A 20246-nucleotide genomic window follows, 5' to 3' on the forward strand; every position below is an offset into this window, starting at 1 on the left:
CCCTCAAATTAAAGACAAATTTTACCACAAAAATAACTCAATCTCAAGTCTCACAACAACGATAGCTGTTAAAACAGCTTTTGGGTAGATTAGCCAAAAATTCCTGACAGAAATTTTTTAAGAAGTAAGCACTTAGCTCAGCCAAGTCCGAGACCACACCTTTGCTGTAAAGCAGCAAACGAGATCTGGGGAAGCAGTGGTGGTGCATCCTGGGATGTGGGATAGCTCAGCCAATAAGAGACTTTGTTTTATAGTATAGCGTGCCGAGTCGGAGCCAAGGATCGGCTCCGAACCCATCAGTACAGAATGTAGGCGAGATAGGATCACATTACATCTCCTATTCTGATGTTATCCAAGTCATCATTCATCACTATAGGGTCAGCGTACCCAGCTACTATCAACCCTGGGAGGTCCCAAGGAAGGACACACCAGAGCACCATGGAGCCAATGGAAGCCCTGCTCCTAGAAACCAGATCAAGCTTGTAGTGAGAAATAAACTTGTAAGGGGGTTAGACCAAGTGGCAGCAGCACAAATGTCATCAATAGAAGGCTTTGAAACAAAGGCTGAAGAAGTTGATACAGACCTAGTGGAATAAGCCTTGACATTTCTTGGAACCTCAAGGTGATTAAGATTGAAGACTGTAAAGATGCAGCTAGACACCCATTTAGAAATAGTGACCTTAGAAACTGGAAGGCAACCCCTGTTAGGGGAAAGGGACACAAAGAGTTGTTCTAACTTATGAAAACCTTTTGTCCTATGCAGGTAGAGCCGTAACTGTCAGTGAACGTCCAAGGTATAGTTGGAGAAGAAAACAGAAAGCTGAATACATTGGTTTAGAGACTATGTGGAAGCAATCTTGGGCAAGAAGGAGGGGTTAGTCCTAAGAGAAACTCTGTCCTTGTGAAAAAAACAAGTAAGGAGGAGTAATGGTGAGAAGCTTGCAGTTCTCAGACCCTCCTAGTTAAGGTAATAACCACCAGGAAGGCCGTCTTCCAAGACAGGCACTTGAGGTCATAAGAACTAGCAGGCTCAAAAGGACCCCTTAGTCAGAGATTGCAAAATCAGCAAGAGGTCCCAAGGAGGTGAATGGTCCTTAATCGGAAGCCGATGCATAAAAACCCCTTTTATAAGTGCTTTACAAAGCTGGGAACACAAGGCTGTGTGTCAGAGCTCACATGGAAATTGGAAATTGTTGCCAACTGAAGCTTGAGAGTGAAAAAACTTGCTCCTGCTTGGAAAAGTGAGGACAAAAACAAATGTATATCAGATACTGAAGCAGAAAAAGGATCCAGATTCCTGCTCTTAGCCCAGACAGAAAACCTTTGCCACTTAAAACTGTATCTGTATACCATTCTAGTGGAGGGTTTCTGGGATTCTAGAATGATGCACTGAATGAAGGATGCTAGCCTGGAGTATTTTATGATCCTTGGAACTGGAGGAACCATGCGGTAAGATGAAGGGTATGAAGGTTTGGGAGAGGAAGCCCCAACAGATTGGAAATCAGATCCTGATGGGGATCCAGTACCTATGGCGGATACTTCAGATGAGACCTGATGATAAAGGGGAACCACGGATGATGAGGCCAGAAAGGGGCAATGAAAATAAGGGATGACCTCAGGCGTAGCACTTTCTGTAGAACCTTGGGTATTAAGGGAAAAAGAGGGTAGGTGTAAAGGAGACCTGGAGGCCAACTGTGAACTAGAGCATCCCTTGGTGAATCCCCCTGAGGGGGGATCAGGGTGAAGTACCTGCTGCATTTGTGGTTGCCTGGGGAAGCAAAAAGGTAACAGCACAGTTGACCCCAACTGTCGAAAATCTGCTTCGCCACTGAAGGATTGAGGGATCACTTGTGAGGACTCAAGACAGATCTGCTGAGCCAGTCGGTCAACATGTTGGAATCCCCAGGTATTGTGTTGCAATGAGAAAGTGGCAGGAGGACATCGCCCATTCCCACATTCTCATGGCCTCTCTGCACAACAGATAATAATGTGTTCCCCCACCCTTGTTTGTTGACATACCAGATGACTGGCATATTATCTGTCTGAACTGCAATCATCTCTAGAGGGAGGCAGTCCTGGAAGGCTTGCAACGACAGAAGAACTGCTCTCATCTCTAGAATGTTTATATGTAACTTGGTCTCTACTGGGGACCACGTACCTTGGACAGTCTTCACCTGAAAATGCTCCAGGGAGGTGTCCATGGTCACTGTAGCGGTGGGTGGTGGGAGAAAAAAAGGGCCTGTCTAGACAGAGAGAGACCCTAATCCTGAGGTGACATCTGCACATGGGGGGGGGGGGCAGTTTTATGGTAACAGGCAGGGGATGAAGCAGGGCCGACCATTGGACCGCTAAGCTCCACTGCAACACTTGCATGTGGTATCTGGCCAGGGGAACAAGATGAATGGCCAAGGCCATGGATCAGAGAGCCTGAAGAACCAGGTGACCCGAGAGGCATGACAGGTCTAAAAGCTGAGTGACCTGTTCCCTTATCAGATTAATTCTGCGCAAGGGTAAGGCTGCAATCTGTGAAACTGAATCTAACCGAACTCCTGTAAATTCCAACTGCTGAGAGGGAGTCAGGTTGGATTTAGCAAGGTTGACGGTTATCCCCAGCTGATGGAAGACAGAGAGAGAGAATGTAATAAACTGCCTGTATCAGTCAATGCCTCAAAGGAGCAGTGATGAGCCAATCACCAAGGTACGGAAAGAGCTGGGACCCCTGCAGCCACAGATGAGCCACTATCACTGCTATACATTTGGTAAACAACCAGGGGGCTGAGGTTGGACTGAAAGGTAGGGCTCTGAACTGGTAATGATTGGCTCCCAGCTAGAAGCAAAGATGTTTCCTGGAACACTTGTCTACTTTGATGTGATAGTAGGCATCCTGGAGATACACGGAGCACATCCAATCTTCCTTGCGCAAAAGTGGCAGAATGGACCGAGCAGTGACAATCTAGAACTTTGATTTTTCACTGAAAGATTGAGCTTGCTGAGATCCAAAGTAAGATGGAGGTCCCCTGACTTTTTTTGGCACTAAAAAGAAGCGAAAGTAGGTGCTGAATCCAATCTGTCCTGCTGGGACCTCTTGGATTGCTCTTTTTAGAAGAAGATGTTGAGCTTCTTTGAAGGCCAACTCCCTTTTAATGGGTGGAATGTCTGGGAAGTAACATCTTACTGTAGGGGATTCTGAAAAGGGAATGAAATAGCCCCTGGAAATGATATTTAACATCCACTGATCGGAAGTGATGTTTGTCCAGGCTAGTGGATGTAGGGAAATGTGACCCGAGTCTGCCTCCAGGGCAGACAAGTCAGGCAATGCTTCAGGAGTGCTGATAGGCTGCTCAGAGAAGGGTTCCCTGCAGCCCTGATTTTGCAGACCCCCTGCCTTGATGTCGTCCATTGAAACCTCCCCTCTGCGTCTGGAACAGGATTCATCAAGAGCATCCTAAAAGGGGGACTGTGCCTTATGGAACCACATCTTCCTGGTTCCTCTTTAGGTCTTACAAAAGGTCCTCTGGGAAAGTAGAAAGCTTGATCCTAACAGCAGAGTCTTCCCTTCCCTTCCTGCCCACTGTGGGTCAAAGTGCCCTTCACAGAAGGTCCAAAAGAGTGGAACCATCAAAGGGAGCACTGGCCAAGGATATCTTGAAGGGTTCCGTAACCCACAAACATAACCAGGAATGACACCCCAAAGCAATGCCTGTACCAACTGCCCGAGAGGTAGCTTCTGCCACACTGGAAACTAACCTCATTATGGAATTTGCGAGGGAAGTCAGAGTGAGTAGCTTAGGAGACACCTTGTTGAGGTCCTCTGCCAGCAACAACTCTAAGGGAAGTGGAAAGTTCTTAGACCAAATCCCTTTGGAGGCGGATAAAATGTGTCAAATAATTTGTTGCTCTCAGTCCAAAGGTAGCTGACATGAACACCTGCTTTCCAAAATGGTCTATGGCCCGTGACTCCCTGTTCGGGGGATGGACAGTGGAGCTCTGTTCTGCTAGCACCTTTTTCGAGGCAGCAGCAACCATGATGGCATCAACTGGGACTCCTTTGTTCAAAAATAAACTGTCTGCAGGAGGACTCAAACTTATCAGCCCTTTTTAGAACAGGCTTCATCACTGTGTCTGGTTCCTTCCAGGCCCTGTTGGCGATCATATCCACTAATTCCATCAGCAAGAGGGGGACACCCAGGAGGTAGATGGGCCCATCCCGAAGGTCTTCAGAAACATGGACTCCTCCGAAGATGGGGATTGGGAAGACCATCTGCCTTTTTGTTTCAAAAGCTCAAGAATGTCTACAAAGGAGACATTGTCAGGTGGAGATCTGTCTCTTTCCTCTAGGTTCATATCCTCGGTGAGGGACTCCACGGGGGGTGTCCAACTGCTTGCTCTTGCACTTTCCCTTATGATGAACCTCCTCTACTGGGGGGGGGGGTCCAAGGAGGACTCTGAAGAGACAGGGACGCCCAGAGGGGAGGAAACCCCCTGAAGGCTCAGTCAGGAGGGCTGACCCTGGACAGGATGGGAGGCCTTGCCAGCCAAAGTAGATAGAGGCAGGGAGGGACATGAAGGTGTGGCAGAGGAAGCTCCAGACCTGGCGAATGTCCTCTCTACCACTCAGAAAGCCGAGGGGCTGGAAGCGGGCCCGTCCCCCCTACATCCGAGAGACAGATCTGAAGAGGAAGAACATGTCCAGAAACAGCACAGAGCTATCGAAAGCCGAAGCACCAAGGGGAAGGGACTGGTCCAAAAAGATGGTACCAGATCCCCCCCCTCATGAAGCAGGTGACCAGTCTGGGACGGGGCTTGCCCTTCTTTGAGGGTGGGGAAACAGAATAAGCCAGGGACCCTGATAGGGTCAAGAAGGGGGAATACTCTGCCTCACCAGAATTTGACCACAGACATCCTGGTCCCTGGAATCCAAAGCCACCCAGGCTGGATGAGGAGAATGCAAAACCAGGAGGGGCAAGGTTCTCCTGGCCAGATGGGCAGGGAAAAGCCAGAAGCCCCAACTCTACTTGGACCTTGAGGAAGCTCTTCATCATCCTGTCCATGTCTGAGGGCGAGAGACTCCTAGAAGATCTAGAAGAGGAAGAGGAGTGGGTAGACTTGGAGGGAGATCTCCCTGACCTACTGATGTCTCAGAGCCGACTGGGACCTCTGTATAGTAGTAGAAGGAACAACGACCTCCTCCAAGACTATAATCGGATCTGATGGCCCTGTCAGATCCAAAGGCCTAACTAAGACAGAGGATGGATCTGACGAACTGGTCGTATCCGAGGTTGGCCTGATCTTAGAGAGACTGCTCCATGGCTCTCGGCTCAGAAGACCTTGAATCCAAGATGGACAGAGCTGGAGTCAGATCCAGAGACTTAGAATCAGACAGCCACAGTTTCTTTGAGAGAGTTGGCTGGAGAGGAGTCTTCTTCTTTGGATCAGAAGAGGAAGCCTTCGAGGGGGAAGTGAACTATACCCCCTGGGCCAGACCCTTTAGCAAAAGCTTGTTGCAGCACTCCGCCAAGGCCCTGGGGTTAAACGCAGCACAAAGGTCGCATTCAACCTCCAGGTGCGCCCAAGCAATATACACACACATCATGCTTGGTGGAATGAAGCATTTTCTGACCACACGAGGAGCGCTTCTTAAAACCAGCTGGTTCATCAGCCATAATTTAACCAATTACGTTAACTAAACAAACTACCACACTAGCACTATCAACTACAACAACCAACATAGCCCTAATATCTACTATAAAAAGGACACCAAAACCCTGATACACTAATTTAACTAAGAAAAACCTAAGCTAAGGGAAGGGAGGTAATAACTACAAAACTACAATAACAATTACACTAAAACACTATTTACTTACTATTTATTTTATACTTGTTGACTGGGTTAGTCTGACTGAGCTGAATGGCCCATTTTCAGTGGAGACCCGGGGAGAAAAGCTCCACAATGAGATACAATTTTTATACAGAAGAAATTAAATTAAAAGCAATCATTATTATTCAGTACATACATACAATGTGAGTATAGTTTTACACTAGTAGTTGGTAAACAGGCTGTGACACGAGTAAAACATTACCAGAAACTAACTGAAATTGAGAAAAAAAAAGAGAAAAAGCACTTAACTAGCTAGAACCACAGGAAACATGTCCACACAGGATACATGGCAAATGAGATATGGGGGTCAGAGGGTGGCAGGGCATCATGGGAAAGGGAGGGGCTAGAGCCTTGGATCTATCTGTAGTATACAGCCAGCTCGGATCTGAAATCGGATCTAAGACCCTTCCGTGATGAATGATGACTTGGATAACATCAGATCCCAAAACGTTTCTAACCTATTTGACCTTGCTCTTCCCTCCCTACATGGCTGCTTTCTTACTCACTTTTTTACTTACCATAGCATTTCACTAAGCGACTGCCTTTTAAGCTGCTCAATCAGCTCCACACATTGTTTTTTTTTTCTCTTCATTTGCAGACAGCTGCATCCCAGTCCATCTCTGCACTAATCTCCCTCTGCACCCCCCCCCCTTTGATCTCTCAGAAGCTCTGACCAATGACTACTGCAAATTCACAAACCTAAAAAATCAACTGGACAGAATCTTTATAGCTATTCTCATACGACCCAATGGAACAAACTTCCTTTGATCCTGAGAAATATTTCCAATGTCCAAGAATTTAAGAAAACAATCAAACATCATCTAAACAGCACCTGGACATGTCTCTGTGATCACACCCCCTGAACCCTGTCCCTACTCCAACACTACTCTCTCCCTACTCACTTCTCCTTTACTCTCCCCTACACCCTTGCTTTTATTTAAATTTAAATAGCCTCAACATGACTTTTACTTTTTCTTTCCCCTACTGTTACCTGTTGTCCTCACACTCTCTCTGTTTTTATTTTTACTAACAAGGGAATACTGCATAGTCTGCCAAATGTTTGTCATGTACATCACTTTTTCACATTAATGTTCTTATTGTTGTAATGTGGAGCTTTTCTCCCTGGGCCTCTGCTGAAAAAAGGCCTTTGCCTAGTCGAACCATCCTTGTCAACAAATATCAAATAAATAAATAAATGCCACAACTGCCTTACAATTAGTGAATACCCTGGGGGCTGTGGTAAGGGCAAGGGGCAGGACTTTGAACTGGTAATGGCTGGCCTCCAGCCAAAAGAGCAAGTACCTCCTGAATCGTCTGTTCATTTTTACGTGGTAGTATGAATCCTGATGGACAGTCGAGCCCATCTAGTTGTCCTTGCTCAGAAAGGGCAAACTGGACTGAACCATGACCAAATGAAAATTAGTGTGCTGAACAGAATTGTTTAACACACCGAGACCTAAAGTCAGTCTCCAGTATCCTGTTTTTTTTTTTTTTTTTTTTTTTTTTTTTAAGGCACTAAAAGAATCTTTAGTCAGTCCCGGATTCTATTTGGCCTGGAGAGATCTTTTCAGTGACTTTTTTTTTTTTTTTTTATCTGATTTTAGCAGCTTTTGAATTCCAGTATTGCTGCTTCTTTTGACAGGGTAGGACATCGGGGATTTTCTTGAGTAAAAGGAGTGGAAGGGAAAGTGTCCTTTGTTATGTTTAGCTAGGCTTGTTGGTGTAGAGATCACGGACTTCCGACTGCCTCCAGAGAAAGGCAATCATGTCTCCTTTCAGAAGCACTTGCAGGGTCTATCAGAAAAATCATCTTTAGACCCTCAGAGTTGCAGGAGTTCTCTGTCATTGGGCCATCTGCCATTATCACCCCCCTCATTTGAGGGGGGGGGGAGACTACCTCCATGTGCGTTGTCCTGGAAAAGACTTTGAGACTTCCTGAACCACATATTTTGTCCTCCTTGATGATTCCTGGAAAATAATCCACAGAGGGCACAGAAAAGTTACGCCCACTTCAGATAGGGTCTTTCCACCCTTTACTGTGGGGTGGAACCAAGGAGAACCACCAAAGGAAGCACTGTCAAAAGATAATTTGAAATACTGTGCAAAATCACAGAGGTGCACTCAGGTATGTCTCCAGATGGAAATGCCTGAACCCGCAGCCCTAGAGGTGCCTTCTGCAGTATGCTATGTAAGCCACATGGATAAACTGAATATGGTCTGTAGGGTAGCCTATGAGAGACTACTGAAGACTGAGCCTCAGCAGTTTCAGTTCCATAATGCAATTTGGATACTTCTTTAATCAAATCTCTTTGTAGCCTCTTAAAAAGTACTTTATGATTGACCAGCTGTCCTGGTGCTACAAGTGGGTAGGATCCAAGATAGGAGAGGACGACAGTTTATGCATTAAGAAGGCCCTTGGTACCACATTAGAGAAAAACTGACGGACCAGGGGAAAGCCTCCCCCCCTTACTCAGAAGCACTGGTAGGCAAAAGGGGACAAATTATACTTAGTGGACACACACACAGATCCATGAGAGGCGGAGTTGGTACATTTAGTGGACACAATCACGGATCCATGAGAGGTGGAGCTGGCAAGACCCCCATCTGGGTTTGAGCCCTGAGAAATTTTCACATGATCTTATCAACATCCTGAAAACAATTGAGCGGGAAGGGAAGGATGCACAGACCTTAGAGCATGTTCTGTAGTTTGACTTCCACCTAACGGATCCGCAGGAAAATGTAGAAGGCAAGAAACAAATCATCACAGGTGTCGAGTCCATTGGATCAGAGTAGGACCTAGGATCCAAAGGAGGCTCTAAAACAGCTTGGATCTGAAATCTTTCATTTTCTTTGGAGTTAAAATTTCTATCGGTCAGATCTGAAGGCTTAGGATCTAAACAGCTGGGATCAGAAATCTTTCAATTTCTCTGGAACAAGACTTGTGTCTGTTGGATCCAAAGGCTTAGGATCCAATGAAGTAGTAACAGCCAAACCTGTCAGATCCAAGGAGGACTTGGGATCCAAAGGAAGCCCTAGGGGCACTGGATTTGACATTTTTCTAGATTTGATATTGTACTCTTCTCTCTGCCCATAATGCTCTACCCAAACCTCTTCCGATCTCATTTGCTGCCAGCAGTGAGAGATGTAGTTCTCCATAGTCTCAAGTCAAGAGCGAATTGTCAAAGCTTTTTAGTTAAGTTTTCTTGTGCTTATTATTATTACTATAGCTTCTATCTTTGCTCCTCCTCCCCTACCTATAGTTTTCGCAGGCATCAGGGCCGTCTTATTTTTCCCTTCCTCTATGCTGGTTCCTTTTTTTGAGCCTTGCATTCTTCTCATTTTTCTTTCCCTTTTTACCTTAGTACTTGAAAAAAAAAAAAGTTTCCTTTTGTTGTTGTAGATTAGTTGTGGACAGTAGTCACCTTCTGTGTAGTGCTAAAGTCTGAGTTATTCTCTGTGCCCTTGTTCCTTTCTGCTATAACTGGTGTAGTGAATTTTTGTGTAGAATAATGTTAGGTAAGCCTACAGGGTTTAAGCGCTGCTCAGAATGTGGACACAAGAGTCCGCATTCTGACGTGCACAGCAGGTGTATTTGTTGTTTAAGATCTGAACATCTCAGGTTATCTTGCCAGATTTGTGAGGGGTTTAATCCTAGAGTGATCACTGAGCACAAAAACAAGCTCATTCTCAAGGGTCTGTTATTTGCTTCAGATACTTATCTCCATGGGCTCAACCTCCTTTCAAGAGTAATGTTGGGGTCCACTGACCCAAAGAAGCGCTCTCATAAGCCCCCCCCAGGGCTTTGTTGGAGCCTCTCAACAAAATGGCTAATTAGATCTGAAAGTCAGATTCAACACCTCTTTCAGCACCGATGAATTCAAGGTATCCCTCGGATATGACTGATTCTTTGGTGCCAAGGTTCTCTCCTACACCATGTACCTCAGATTTGAGAATTCAGAGCCAGACCCCAGAGTTTAATGTTAGGTTGGTATCCACTATGGTACCATTCAGTATGCTCCAATCCCGGAGCAGACATTCCCGGCTAGGATCTGTGGCTTCCTTGAGGTCTTCTAAGATCCTTTTGGAGATCGAAGTGCACAGGATAATAAGGAAGATCCTCAAGACTCAGATCCAGATGAGGGTATTGCCTACTACATCCCCTCTGGGATCTGAAAGTGCTCCCATTGCAATACAATCTCCTTCTCTGATCCGACCAGTATCAGAGTCCGAGGGTCTTAGCCACCCAGCAGAGTTGGTGTTGGATCCAAGAAGGCTTTCTTCCTCGACTCAGGCAGTCAACCTTGACCACCTCTGCTCCGATGTTATAGGATCAAGTGGGTCTTGGATCCAAGAGGCAGTCATTGGATCCAGGGGGAGGGATTTGGCTCCAACTCTGTCAGAGCTGTTCCTTCCTCTCTGCGTTTGACCGCATGGGTCCAATCCTGCCTGTGAGCCACAGGGGGGTCTTACCTGCCTGCCAGTGGGGTCAGGTTTTCTACCCCTCAGCATACCTTCTTGAGAAATCAGTGAGGTGGTAGTTAAACTTGGTTTCCTAAGTCCCAAGGGCCTTCCCAGGAAAAAAGCAGGGAAGCTTCCTCCAGGAGCAGAGGGGGAGGTTTCAATGGCAGACACCGCCCCAGAGGCAGGGGAAGGGGCTCTGCAAGGTCAGGGCTTCAGAGAACCTTTCTCTGACCAGTCCTATCAGCACTCCTGAAGTGCTGCTCTACTCTGGGGGCAGTCGGGGGATCATTTTTTACTGCACCCGGATGCCTGGACCAAACTCACAAAAAATGTCTGGGTGTTGCATGTAATATCTGGAGGATAATAAATCCCCTTTTCCCTGTCACCCCCAGAAAAATGAATGAAACTCCCCAACGTTCCACCCAGTCAGAGGGTGTGTGCATCAGTAGAGGTTCAAAAACTGCTGCAAAATAGAGCCATCCAAGAGATCCCAACTGAACAGAAATGATTTGTAACTTACTCCCACTTCTTTTTGGTGCCAAAGAAAACCAGGGACCTGAGACCCATTCTGGGGCTAAGCAACCTGAAGGCAAAGTTCTGAATGGTTATAGTTCAGTCCATCCTACCCCTGTAGCAGAAGGATGATTGGATGTGCTCAACAGATTTCCAGGAGCCATACTATCACATCAAAATAGACAGACACTCCAGGAGTCACTTCAGCTTCAGGCTGGGAGCCAGTCATTACCAAGTTCAGGGCTCTGCCCTTTGGACTCACTACAGCCCCCAGGGTGTTTACCAAGTGCATGGCAGTAGTCGCAGCTCATCTGAGACTGCAGGGATTCTGAGTGTTTCCATACTTGAATGACTGGCTTCTAACTGTCCCAACCAGGCATCAGTTCATTTGAGCCAAGGATTATTTGTTCCACTTATCCCAGTCGTTGGACATCACCATAAACCTGGCAAAGTCAAATCTGTCACCGGTACAGTGACCGAATTCACTGCAGCCCTTCTGGAGAAGTCAAATCAGATAGCATTGTTACCCATCACTGCATTCAAATGCTAAGAGAACAAGTACAGGTTACTCTGCATCACCAATCTCCAACAGCAAGACTAACACTTCAAGCTCTTGGGTCTGTGGCAGCTGCCATCACTCCTTTCACTGACCAGGTTCTTTTGGTGAATTCTTCAATGGACTCTGGCTGTTCAGTGGTAGATTCTTTCTCAGTCCCTATCTGTGCCCATCAGGTTGAATCCAGTTTGCAGGAAGCATCTTCAGTGGTGGCTTCTTTTAGACTATATTCTTGGCAGGCCATTTCTTCTCCCCAGCCCCACAGCCATGGTGACCATAGACACTTGCCAGTTTGGGTGGGAGCATTTCAAAGGAAAGATGGTCCAAAGCATGTGGACTTACATGGAGACCAGACTGCATATCAATGTGCTGGAGATGAGAGCAGTTCTTCTCATGTTGTAAGCTTTTCAGGACATTCTTCCCCCAGGAACTACTGCAATTCATACAGACATGTTGGCAGTCTGGTATATCAACAAACAAGGAGCAACCCATTCATATCCCTTGTGCAGAGAGGCCATGAGAGTCTGGGAATGCGTGCTATCTTCAAACCGCTTTCTGGTTGCAGCTCACATACCAGGGAAATCTAACACTCTGGTGGACTCAGCAGTTCTGTTCTGACCCCTCACGAGTGGTCCCTCAATCAATCAGTAGCACATCTGATCTTCAGCCATTAGGGCCAACCATGCTGTGACCTATTTGTTTCCCCCCAGAACAACAAATGCAGCTGGTATTTCACTCTGATCCCCCCCCCCCATTGGGGAGTCCCAGAGGGAAGCTCTAGATCACAATTGGCACCAGGGTCTCCTTTATACTTACCCCCCTCTACCAATTACCTTGAAGTTTCTACAGAAAGAGAGGGAGTTGAATACCTCTATAATCTTCATTGCCCCCTTTTGGCCTCTGCAAACCTGGTTCTCCTTTCTCTGGTCTCACCTGAAGTATCCACCATGGATACTGGTACCCAGACAGCATCTCCTCTCTCACCCGTCAGAGGGTTAACCACAGGAATCTTCAATCCTTCAAACTGACTGCTTGGTTTCTTCAATTCCAATAATTGTACAGAGGTCCAGACTTGCTTCCCCGGCGTGAGACATTGTGTTAACCTCTCAGAAACCCTCTACTAAGAAAGTTTACAAAAGCAAATGGAAAATGTTTTTTGGGCCTGCAAAGAAAACATCAATCCTTTTTCAGCTCTCATCTCAGCCATCCTCCTTTTTATGTCTTTAAGGAAAGAGCTAATTTTTCTACCAACAAACTTCAACTGGCAGCCATATCAAACTTCCATTCTGGGAATCTGTTCGGTACTCCGGCTACTTCTAGGATTATGTAAGACCTTCATAAAAGGAATTTTCCAACTCAGCCTCTGTTAAAAAAGATTTGTAAAACCTTCATGAAAGGAATTTTCCAACTCTGCCTCTGTTAAAAAATATCTGTAAAACCTTCATGAAAGGAATTTTCCAACTCGGCCTCTGTTAAAAGATCCTTCCCCTCCTTGGGATCTTACTGTTGTTCCCCAGGGCCTAAATCAAAGGCCTTTCAAACCAGCGGCTGACTGTGACATGAAGTTTCTTTCTTGGTAGACTGTCTTCTTGGTGGCCATCACCTCAGCAAGAAGAATTTCTGAAATCCAAGCCTTGTCTGTTAAACCACCATATATTATTTTCCATAAGGACAAGGTATCCCTTCGTACCAATCCCTCCTGCATGCCTAAGGTAGCCAAAGAAACTAATTTGAACCAGTCAATCCAATTACCAGTTTTCTTCCCAAATTTTTCAAATAAAGGAGAATATATGCTACACCTTCTTGATGTCCACAGACAGTTTTGTTTTTACCTTCACAAAACAAAACAAAAGTACAGAAAATCTGACCCAACTACTTTTGTCCTTTTCATCTAGTGATTTAGGCCAAGCAGTTTCTAAAGTTACATTAGCTACACAGATTACAGACTGCATTTCTATGATTTACTCCAAGAATGGACTATAATTGCCTCGCCCACCTAGTGCTCATTCAACCAGATCTATGTCTGCTTCATCTCCATTCTCTCCCAGAGTACTCATTGACAATATTTGTGCAGCAGCCACTTGGTCAAAAATGCATACTTTTATCACACATTACAAGTTGGACATTACTTCCAGAAGCAGAGCTGCCTTTGGTTTGGCAGTACTCCCGCATATCCTTCCCTGAGGCAACCCAAGAGTGAAGCAGCTGGGGACTCTGACCCATCTGTGAGGAAGAATAAAGAGGACAAAAGATTTGTAAGTTATGTACTTACCATAACTTGGCATCTGCGTTGTCCTTCATTCTTCCTCACCTTCCCTCCCAGCCATCCCCCAACCTGATGACTCCTAGAGGACCTGTGGAATTCATGGGAACCTTAGGTTCCTGTATGAGCCTCTGGGTTATTTCTTCTGCTATCGCTTCACCTGTCCTTTAGATGTTAGGCAGCAAACTCGATCTGAGGAGGTTTGGTTACAGGGTAGAGCATTGCAGGTACAGGGAGGAGCTTGAGACTTCGATCCAAATCTGTGAAAATGTGGCCGAGTCGGATCTAAGGATCAGATCTGACACTCATCTTTGAGGAAGAATGAAGAATGACAACACAGATGCCAAGTTATGTTAAGTATATAACTTAAAACTTTCTCTGGAGTTAAAACTTCTGTCAGATACAAAGGCTTAGGATCCGATGACAGAAATTGAATCTGTCGTACCAGAGAACTTAGGATCTGGAGGAGACTTTAGAGACATCAGATCCAAGATGCAAGGTGACTGGATCCGAAATCTTTTTTTTTTTTTTTTTTTAGTTTAGATGAAGCTGATGCCAAAGGATTTGAATACCTGGACCTTTTGAAGGGTCCCTAGATTTTGCTTTTGAAGACAGAACTCCAGCGATGGTCTGAAAAGAGTAGTTAGCAATAAACCTTTCAGTATTAATTTATTTTTCTGTACACTGTCTGAAGATGCATCAAAAATCACATTCCTTATCTAGATGCTCAGACCCAAAGCAATACACAAAGAGGGAGCATCTGAAAATCACATTTTGTGACCACATTTTTCATATTTTGAAACCCTTATTCAACATTGTTAAAGGAGAAAACTATTTACAGAAAGGTTCAGAAATTACCAATCTAATTATCCAAAGAGTAAATGCAACAGAAACTGAAGTTAAGCAAAAGAAATGGATAGCAAAACAGGTAAGGTAACAAAAGGACTTTTTTGAATACCCTTATCAGGAGAGAAGTAACAAGGGTAGAAAAGATCTACCAGCAATTATAGCGAGAATACACTCAAGTGTATAAGAGGGAGTAAAAAGTTTAATGGTACACAAAAATAGGAACTAGAAATAATTTTACCTTTAATTACTATTCTTGGGAAAATCTATCAAGAAATAATACTTATCTAAACAAGACAGATCGAGAGCTAAACTCAACCAGTTCTAGCTGCGAAAGCGGCAAACAAGATCTGATGGATGTTAGGAGTGGTGCATTATAGGTAAGGAAGGAGCTCGAGAGAGTTTGTTGGTGGCCATGAGCTAGAATAATGGCAGAGTCAGATCCGAACCCATACACTGAGGAAGAATGAAAACTGACATCAGACTGTAGGTTTTGCAGTACAGAAATCGCAACAGTTACACATCTTGCAGCAGGGCACGATACACTCATAGCTGAAGGTTTGGAAACTGAAAGACAATCTAAAGGTTGTTACACTAGAGCTTTTGTAAACATTACAACACAAAGTTAGCGGAGAGACACTGGAAACATGAACGGCAAATTATTCCAGAAACTGAAAGTAATGACTACATGGAATCACATCATACCAGCAGCTAACAAGGGAGAAACAAACAAAATGCATACTGCAGTTCAAGAGCAAAAGTCAGAAATAGCTTTGACTACTGAAACTGCTACATCCACCGACTACAGTGTCTTACGAACTGAAAAACATAAATACGTAAAATATCAGGACTTGCAAACAGAAACTACAGCAATGTAGAATAATGATACAAAGATAGCTCCACTTTATTTGTATTTACTTAATGTATTTAACATTTGCTGACTGGGAAAAGTCTGACTAGGATAGAGCCTATTTTCAGTGGAGGCTCTAGACACATGTTTTTGGAATATGGGAGGAAACCGGAGTACCCAGAGGAAACCCATGCAAATGCAGGGAGGACATGCAAACTCCACACAGAAGGCACCCCAGCCAAGAATCGAAATGGAAAACCTCATGCTGTGAGGTGACAACATTAACCTCTGCACCACTATGCTGCCCACTTGTATTAGGAGCAACTGGGCTAATAAAAAACAAGGAATTTTCAAATACATCTAAATATGCTGCTGATAAATGTAACCCTTAAGAAATGCAAACAGAGGCAATTTGACTACATTGCGAGTGCTGAGAAGTGCACTTGTATCATGTCAAAGAGTGAAGCAAAACTGATTTCATGAACTTGAATTATGCCCTGACTTAGGAACAAGGTCCATTCCTGTGAAGGTATGTAGAAACCTAAGCAGATGGAGAAATTAAACCACAATTTCCGGATGTCTTCATGGAGGCTCTTGTCTTGTAATCAAATCTGCCTTTGTTTTTATTTATTTTTTTTTCCTGTACACACACAAGGTATATGAGCATGTAGAACTGGCAGTTCTGAGCTCTCATAACCAAGGTGGCTGAGGTACAGGTCTTTTTACCAGATTGGTCACAGAGACTACTCTATCATTTGGCAAAGGGTTCTTCAAAGCATGACTTGGAAGATCCCTTGGTGGACTCCAGAGACAACACAGTTGGGTCTGCCACCAGATTCCTATGAAAGTGCTTGCAGGACAAAGAAACAATTAGGCTTCCTGGGAGCAGATAGGAGGAATGGGTCTATGTTTAGCAGTCAAATTAAACTTTCATCAAATGGCTAATCATCGAACTGGGTCTACATTACATTATCGAAGTTTCAAAACCTTGAATTTGATATGGTCAACATCATATAATCGAAGTCTTGAAACATAAAAATGTAATAAAACACAACAACCTACAAACACAAACCATTTAAACGCTCTAAGCAGGGGGGACAAGCCCCCCTGCACCCCCAACACCACCCGCTACTTAAATATACCAACTCCAAGATCGCATTACAGTGCAAAAAAGGAACATCTTCCCTTTCCGTGCAGGACGGAGATCTCCATTAAAATATTCGAAGTTTCAAGACTTCGATCACATGGTGTCGACCATATCAGATTCGAAGTTTTGAAACTTTGACCTACTGATATAATATAGACCCGTCCAACCCGATTCATTGAACATTCATTCATCGAACGCTCATTTCAGCTAATGCGCGAGACAGGGAAAGTAACTAATTGGCCAACACTTCTCTGTCTCACGCATCTCAGTATTTCAAACCCACCCAGGTGGGGGGCTTTGCCCCCCCCACCTAACTATATATACCAACTCCAAGATCACACTACAGGGGGAAAAGGGAAAACTACTTCCATGCCTTTCCCCACTGTAGTGCTGTCTCAGAGTTTGTATATATAGAAGTCTTATGCCAGCCTGACTAGGTCCAGTGGAGAGAACTGGGAAGAGGTGGTAGGGGATCTAGCCAGTATCGGCTGGCGCAAACCCAGTTGCCATTCTGTTTTGGGTGTTTTGGCCATGGGGGCAGAAGACAAGGCTGCAGGTCAGAGGCAAGTGGCCACGACCTCAAAATGGTTCCCTGGATTTCCTGCTGAACAATAACTAAGGGATACCACACTCACTCAGTCGCTAGGACTCTGGCATTGGGTTCCACAGCCTACTAAGTGGCTTTGAGCCCAAGAGATGTCAGTCTGATATCAGCTTGTACAAACACGGATTCTGCCATAGTCATGGCAGCCTCCAGAGGGGAAACACCAGAGTACTCAAGCCTAATAGGCACCAGACCAAAGGGCTGTAAAGGTGGCCCACTTGTGTCAATGATTTCATGCCAAGCTGGGGAGTTGAACATAGAGATGTTAGTATCCTACACATACTTCAAGTTTTTCTCCTTACACTTCTTTGAGAATATGGCCTGGGAAATTATGACATCAAGGTGTGCAAAGGCCAAAGACTTCCTGACTCTAGGTATTGACTAAGGGATTCAGCCCTACACTTTATGATTCTATTGTTAAATCTACCACAAAATGGTCTAAGCTGAATAAACAAGAATGCAAGTTTTCATGAAGCATCTGCTTTCCACACAACAGACAGTTATTGACATTTTTGAATTCTGAATACAGAGATAAAAAGGGTTTCCCCAATGGGGTACTTAGTGGAATCCTGCAGTTTCAAGCTAACAGACGGATGACAATCACACATGCAGTCTTGTGCATAGGACTGATACTATAAGAAAGAACTGAAAATGGTGTCATCCGACAAACCTTTGTATTGCCAATGTCTTGACACTGGCTAGAAAGGATGCCTGCCGGCAGGGGAATGGTAAACAACTCTGGTATTTTGGAAGGCCATGGGCTTTTGCATGGCTGGAAGTCCTTAGTAAACAATAATAACTATGGGTCTAAAAACAGAGCAAATTGTATCTACTTGATTCCAGGTATGTCCTAAAGATGCAGAACAGCTTATTAGTTGCAAACAGCAGAGCACCATGTGTCCTCTGAATGGGTGCCACACTTAGCTGTACTGCCCCACATACCTTTTCAAGAACAACAGGAGGTTCATCTGGTTTGCTTTCTTCTTCAGCAACTTCCACAGGTTTATCACTTTCAATTTTATCTGTGTTGGCAAATACAGAGGCGACTCGCACAACTGGCAGAGGAACGTCTCGTGGGATAAACTTCACGGAGCTGACCGGCATGGTCCATAACTTAATCTTCTTGAAAGATTTGGTCTTTGCAGAGTACCGTGACTCACAAACGTAGACATCATCACTAGAAAACCCTTCAGGGTGCAATTTAAAGTATTCCTGTAATAAAAACAACAAAACAGAAGAAAAATAAGCCAATGTGATAAAATTACCACTCAGCAATGCAAAATAAACTCTTATTAAGAAATCTGTTACACTACCTTCAGAAGTCCAGTCAGAACTGTACATACAAAGGTAAATTGTCTTACACACTTGTATCTAGCTGGAGTTAACCTAGCACACCCACGATATTTACTTTTTACTTATTCTTCACAATAATACACACGTACAATCTACCCTCACAATTCTGAAAGTAACAGTTACAGACTGTTATACTCGATGGTACATGAAATTTCAGTGAAACAACTGAAAATTAAACCAAACTGTCAACCACCCCCCTCAAGTACTTTTCCTTTTCATAGGTTTATACCAAGCTAGGCTGCAAATGGCACACTGGATGAACAGCCAACGATCCCATAATTTACCAAGACATGAACTGGTATTAACCAGACCCCAACCTAGTTTGGCCTCGCTCCTAAGGGCTAGTGGGGTCACACCAGGGATGTACTACCACTGTCCATTCTGTCATCCAAGGTTATGCTTCAAATAAGTCATGGAGTTACCCTGCTTAATCTGTAAGGGCTACCCACCACAAATGCTACCCACTCTCCATCCAAGAAAGGAATCCAATGGCTGATTCTACTGACAAAATACCTGCCACCATCACACCATCTTAGATCTTTCATGCTCTGGCTATGCCATGAGCTATAACGCTGGCACCACAGACTAGGAGGGAGCACTCCACTTACCGAGCAACGGGTCTACCCCAGAGATTCTCTCTCTCCCTCTTTGGAAAGGGCAGCAGCATCAAGGAAGGAGGAGCCTGTTAGGGAAAAGAAGGTGAAGGGCTAGGTAAAACAGGACCCACCCGGCCCTACGGTGTCAAGAAAGGAAATAAAAAGGACAGGGGGAAGGAACATGGATTGCACCACTGAAGGTACTGTACCATCTAGATTTATGGTGACAAACCTGTACTAAATGTATTATACTATTCATCTTCATACTCATTTGTGGGAAGACTCCCAGAGCATAATATTGGTGAGTGGCTGGTTGTAAAGGGAGATTTAAGAAAGCAGACACTGCATGAGTGCTAAGGAAAATCCTGTTTTCCAGTGTTTTGAAAAAATGTGAACTGAGGATCAGGTAGACGCTTTTAAAATGGACTAGGTGCTGTCCCCAACCTCCCCCTAAGGAATGCTGTGGTGGCTACAGTGGCTCTGGTGGAATAGAACAGGCCTACCATAAGCCAAGCAGCAATAACAAATGCAATGTGCAAGCCATTTAGAAGAACCTTGCTTATTAACTGTTCATCATTCCTAGCATCCGATTTCATAAATATTTTTTTCTGCCCAGATAAAGTGAAAGCTGTCTACGCACATCCAGACTGTCACTCTTTCCTTTCGTTTTGTAGCTTAGAAAAAAACTCAGGTAAGTGGACAGCTTGATTCAAGGACATCTCAGTCACTACTTTTATCACTAAAGAATGGTCAACACAAAAGGATGCCCAATCCTGGTGATAAAAACAAAAAAGGTTCCCTACACTTCGGTTCTTGCAACTCACAAACCCTTCTGACAGATACAGTAGTGACCAATAACGGTGTCACCTGGCATAAAAACTATGATGACATTGAAGTTGAGGTCCCCATAGTGGAAGGTCTAGAATGCAAAACCCCTTTCAGAAATTGTTTCACTAACACTCGAGTATAGGGTGTTGGGTCTGCATTTCAAGCCAGGCTAAGACAGCAGAAGTATAAACCTTTAAAAAAAAAAGCATAACAGAGGCCTTTTTTGAAAAAGATCTGACAGGAAGTCCAGGACCACTGTGACATCTCCAAGCACCAAAGGGACATCTTTTCGTTTGGCTGGGTAATACCACATTGTGTTTGCTTTCCTAGCCTCTCTCATAAATACTGACC

The 20246-nt window shown here is 44.5% G+C and overlaps 1 protein-coding gene across 13 annotated transcripts in view; it reads right to left on the reverse strand.

Moving 5' to 3' along the window:
* Positions 1 to 20246, reverse strand: part of PBRM1 (polybromo 1) — a 2726611-nt gene that overhangs the window by 1124622 nt on the left and 1581743 nt on the right. For all 13 annotated transcript variants that reach the window (XM_044078866.1, XM_044078877.1, XM_044078870.1 and 10 more), the window contains one exon: positions 18061 to 18330. In XM_044078866.1, coding sequence (XP_043934801.1) covers positions 18061 to 18330 — 270 coding nt within the window. The remainder of the gene's footprint in view (positions 1 to 18060; positions 18331 to 20246) is intronic.

The sequence above is a fragment of the Protopterus annectens genome, chromosome 7.part1 (genome assembly GCF_019279795.1).
Source record: "Protopterus annectens isolate FY-2018-M chromosome 7.part1, PAN1.0, whole genome shotgun sequence".
Classification (NCBI taxonomy): domain Eukaryota; kingdom Metazoa; phylum Chordata; order Ceratodontiformes; family Protopteridae; genus Protopterus; species Protopterus annectens.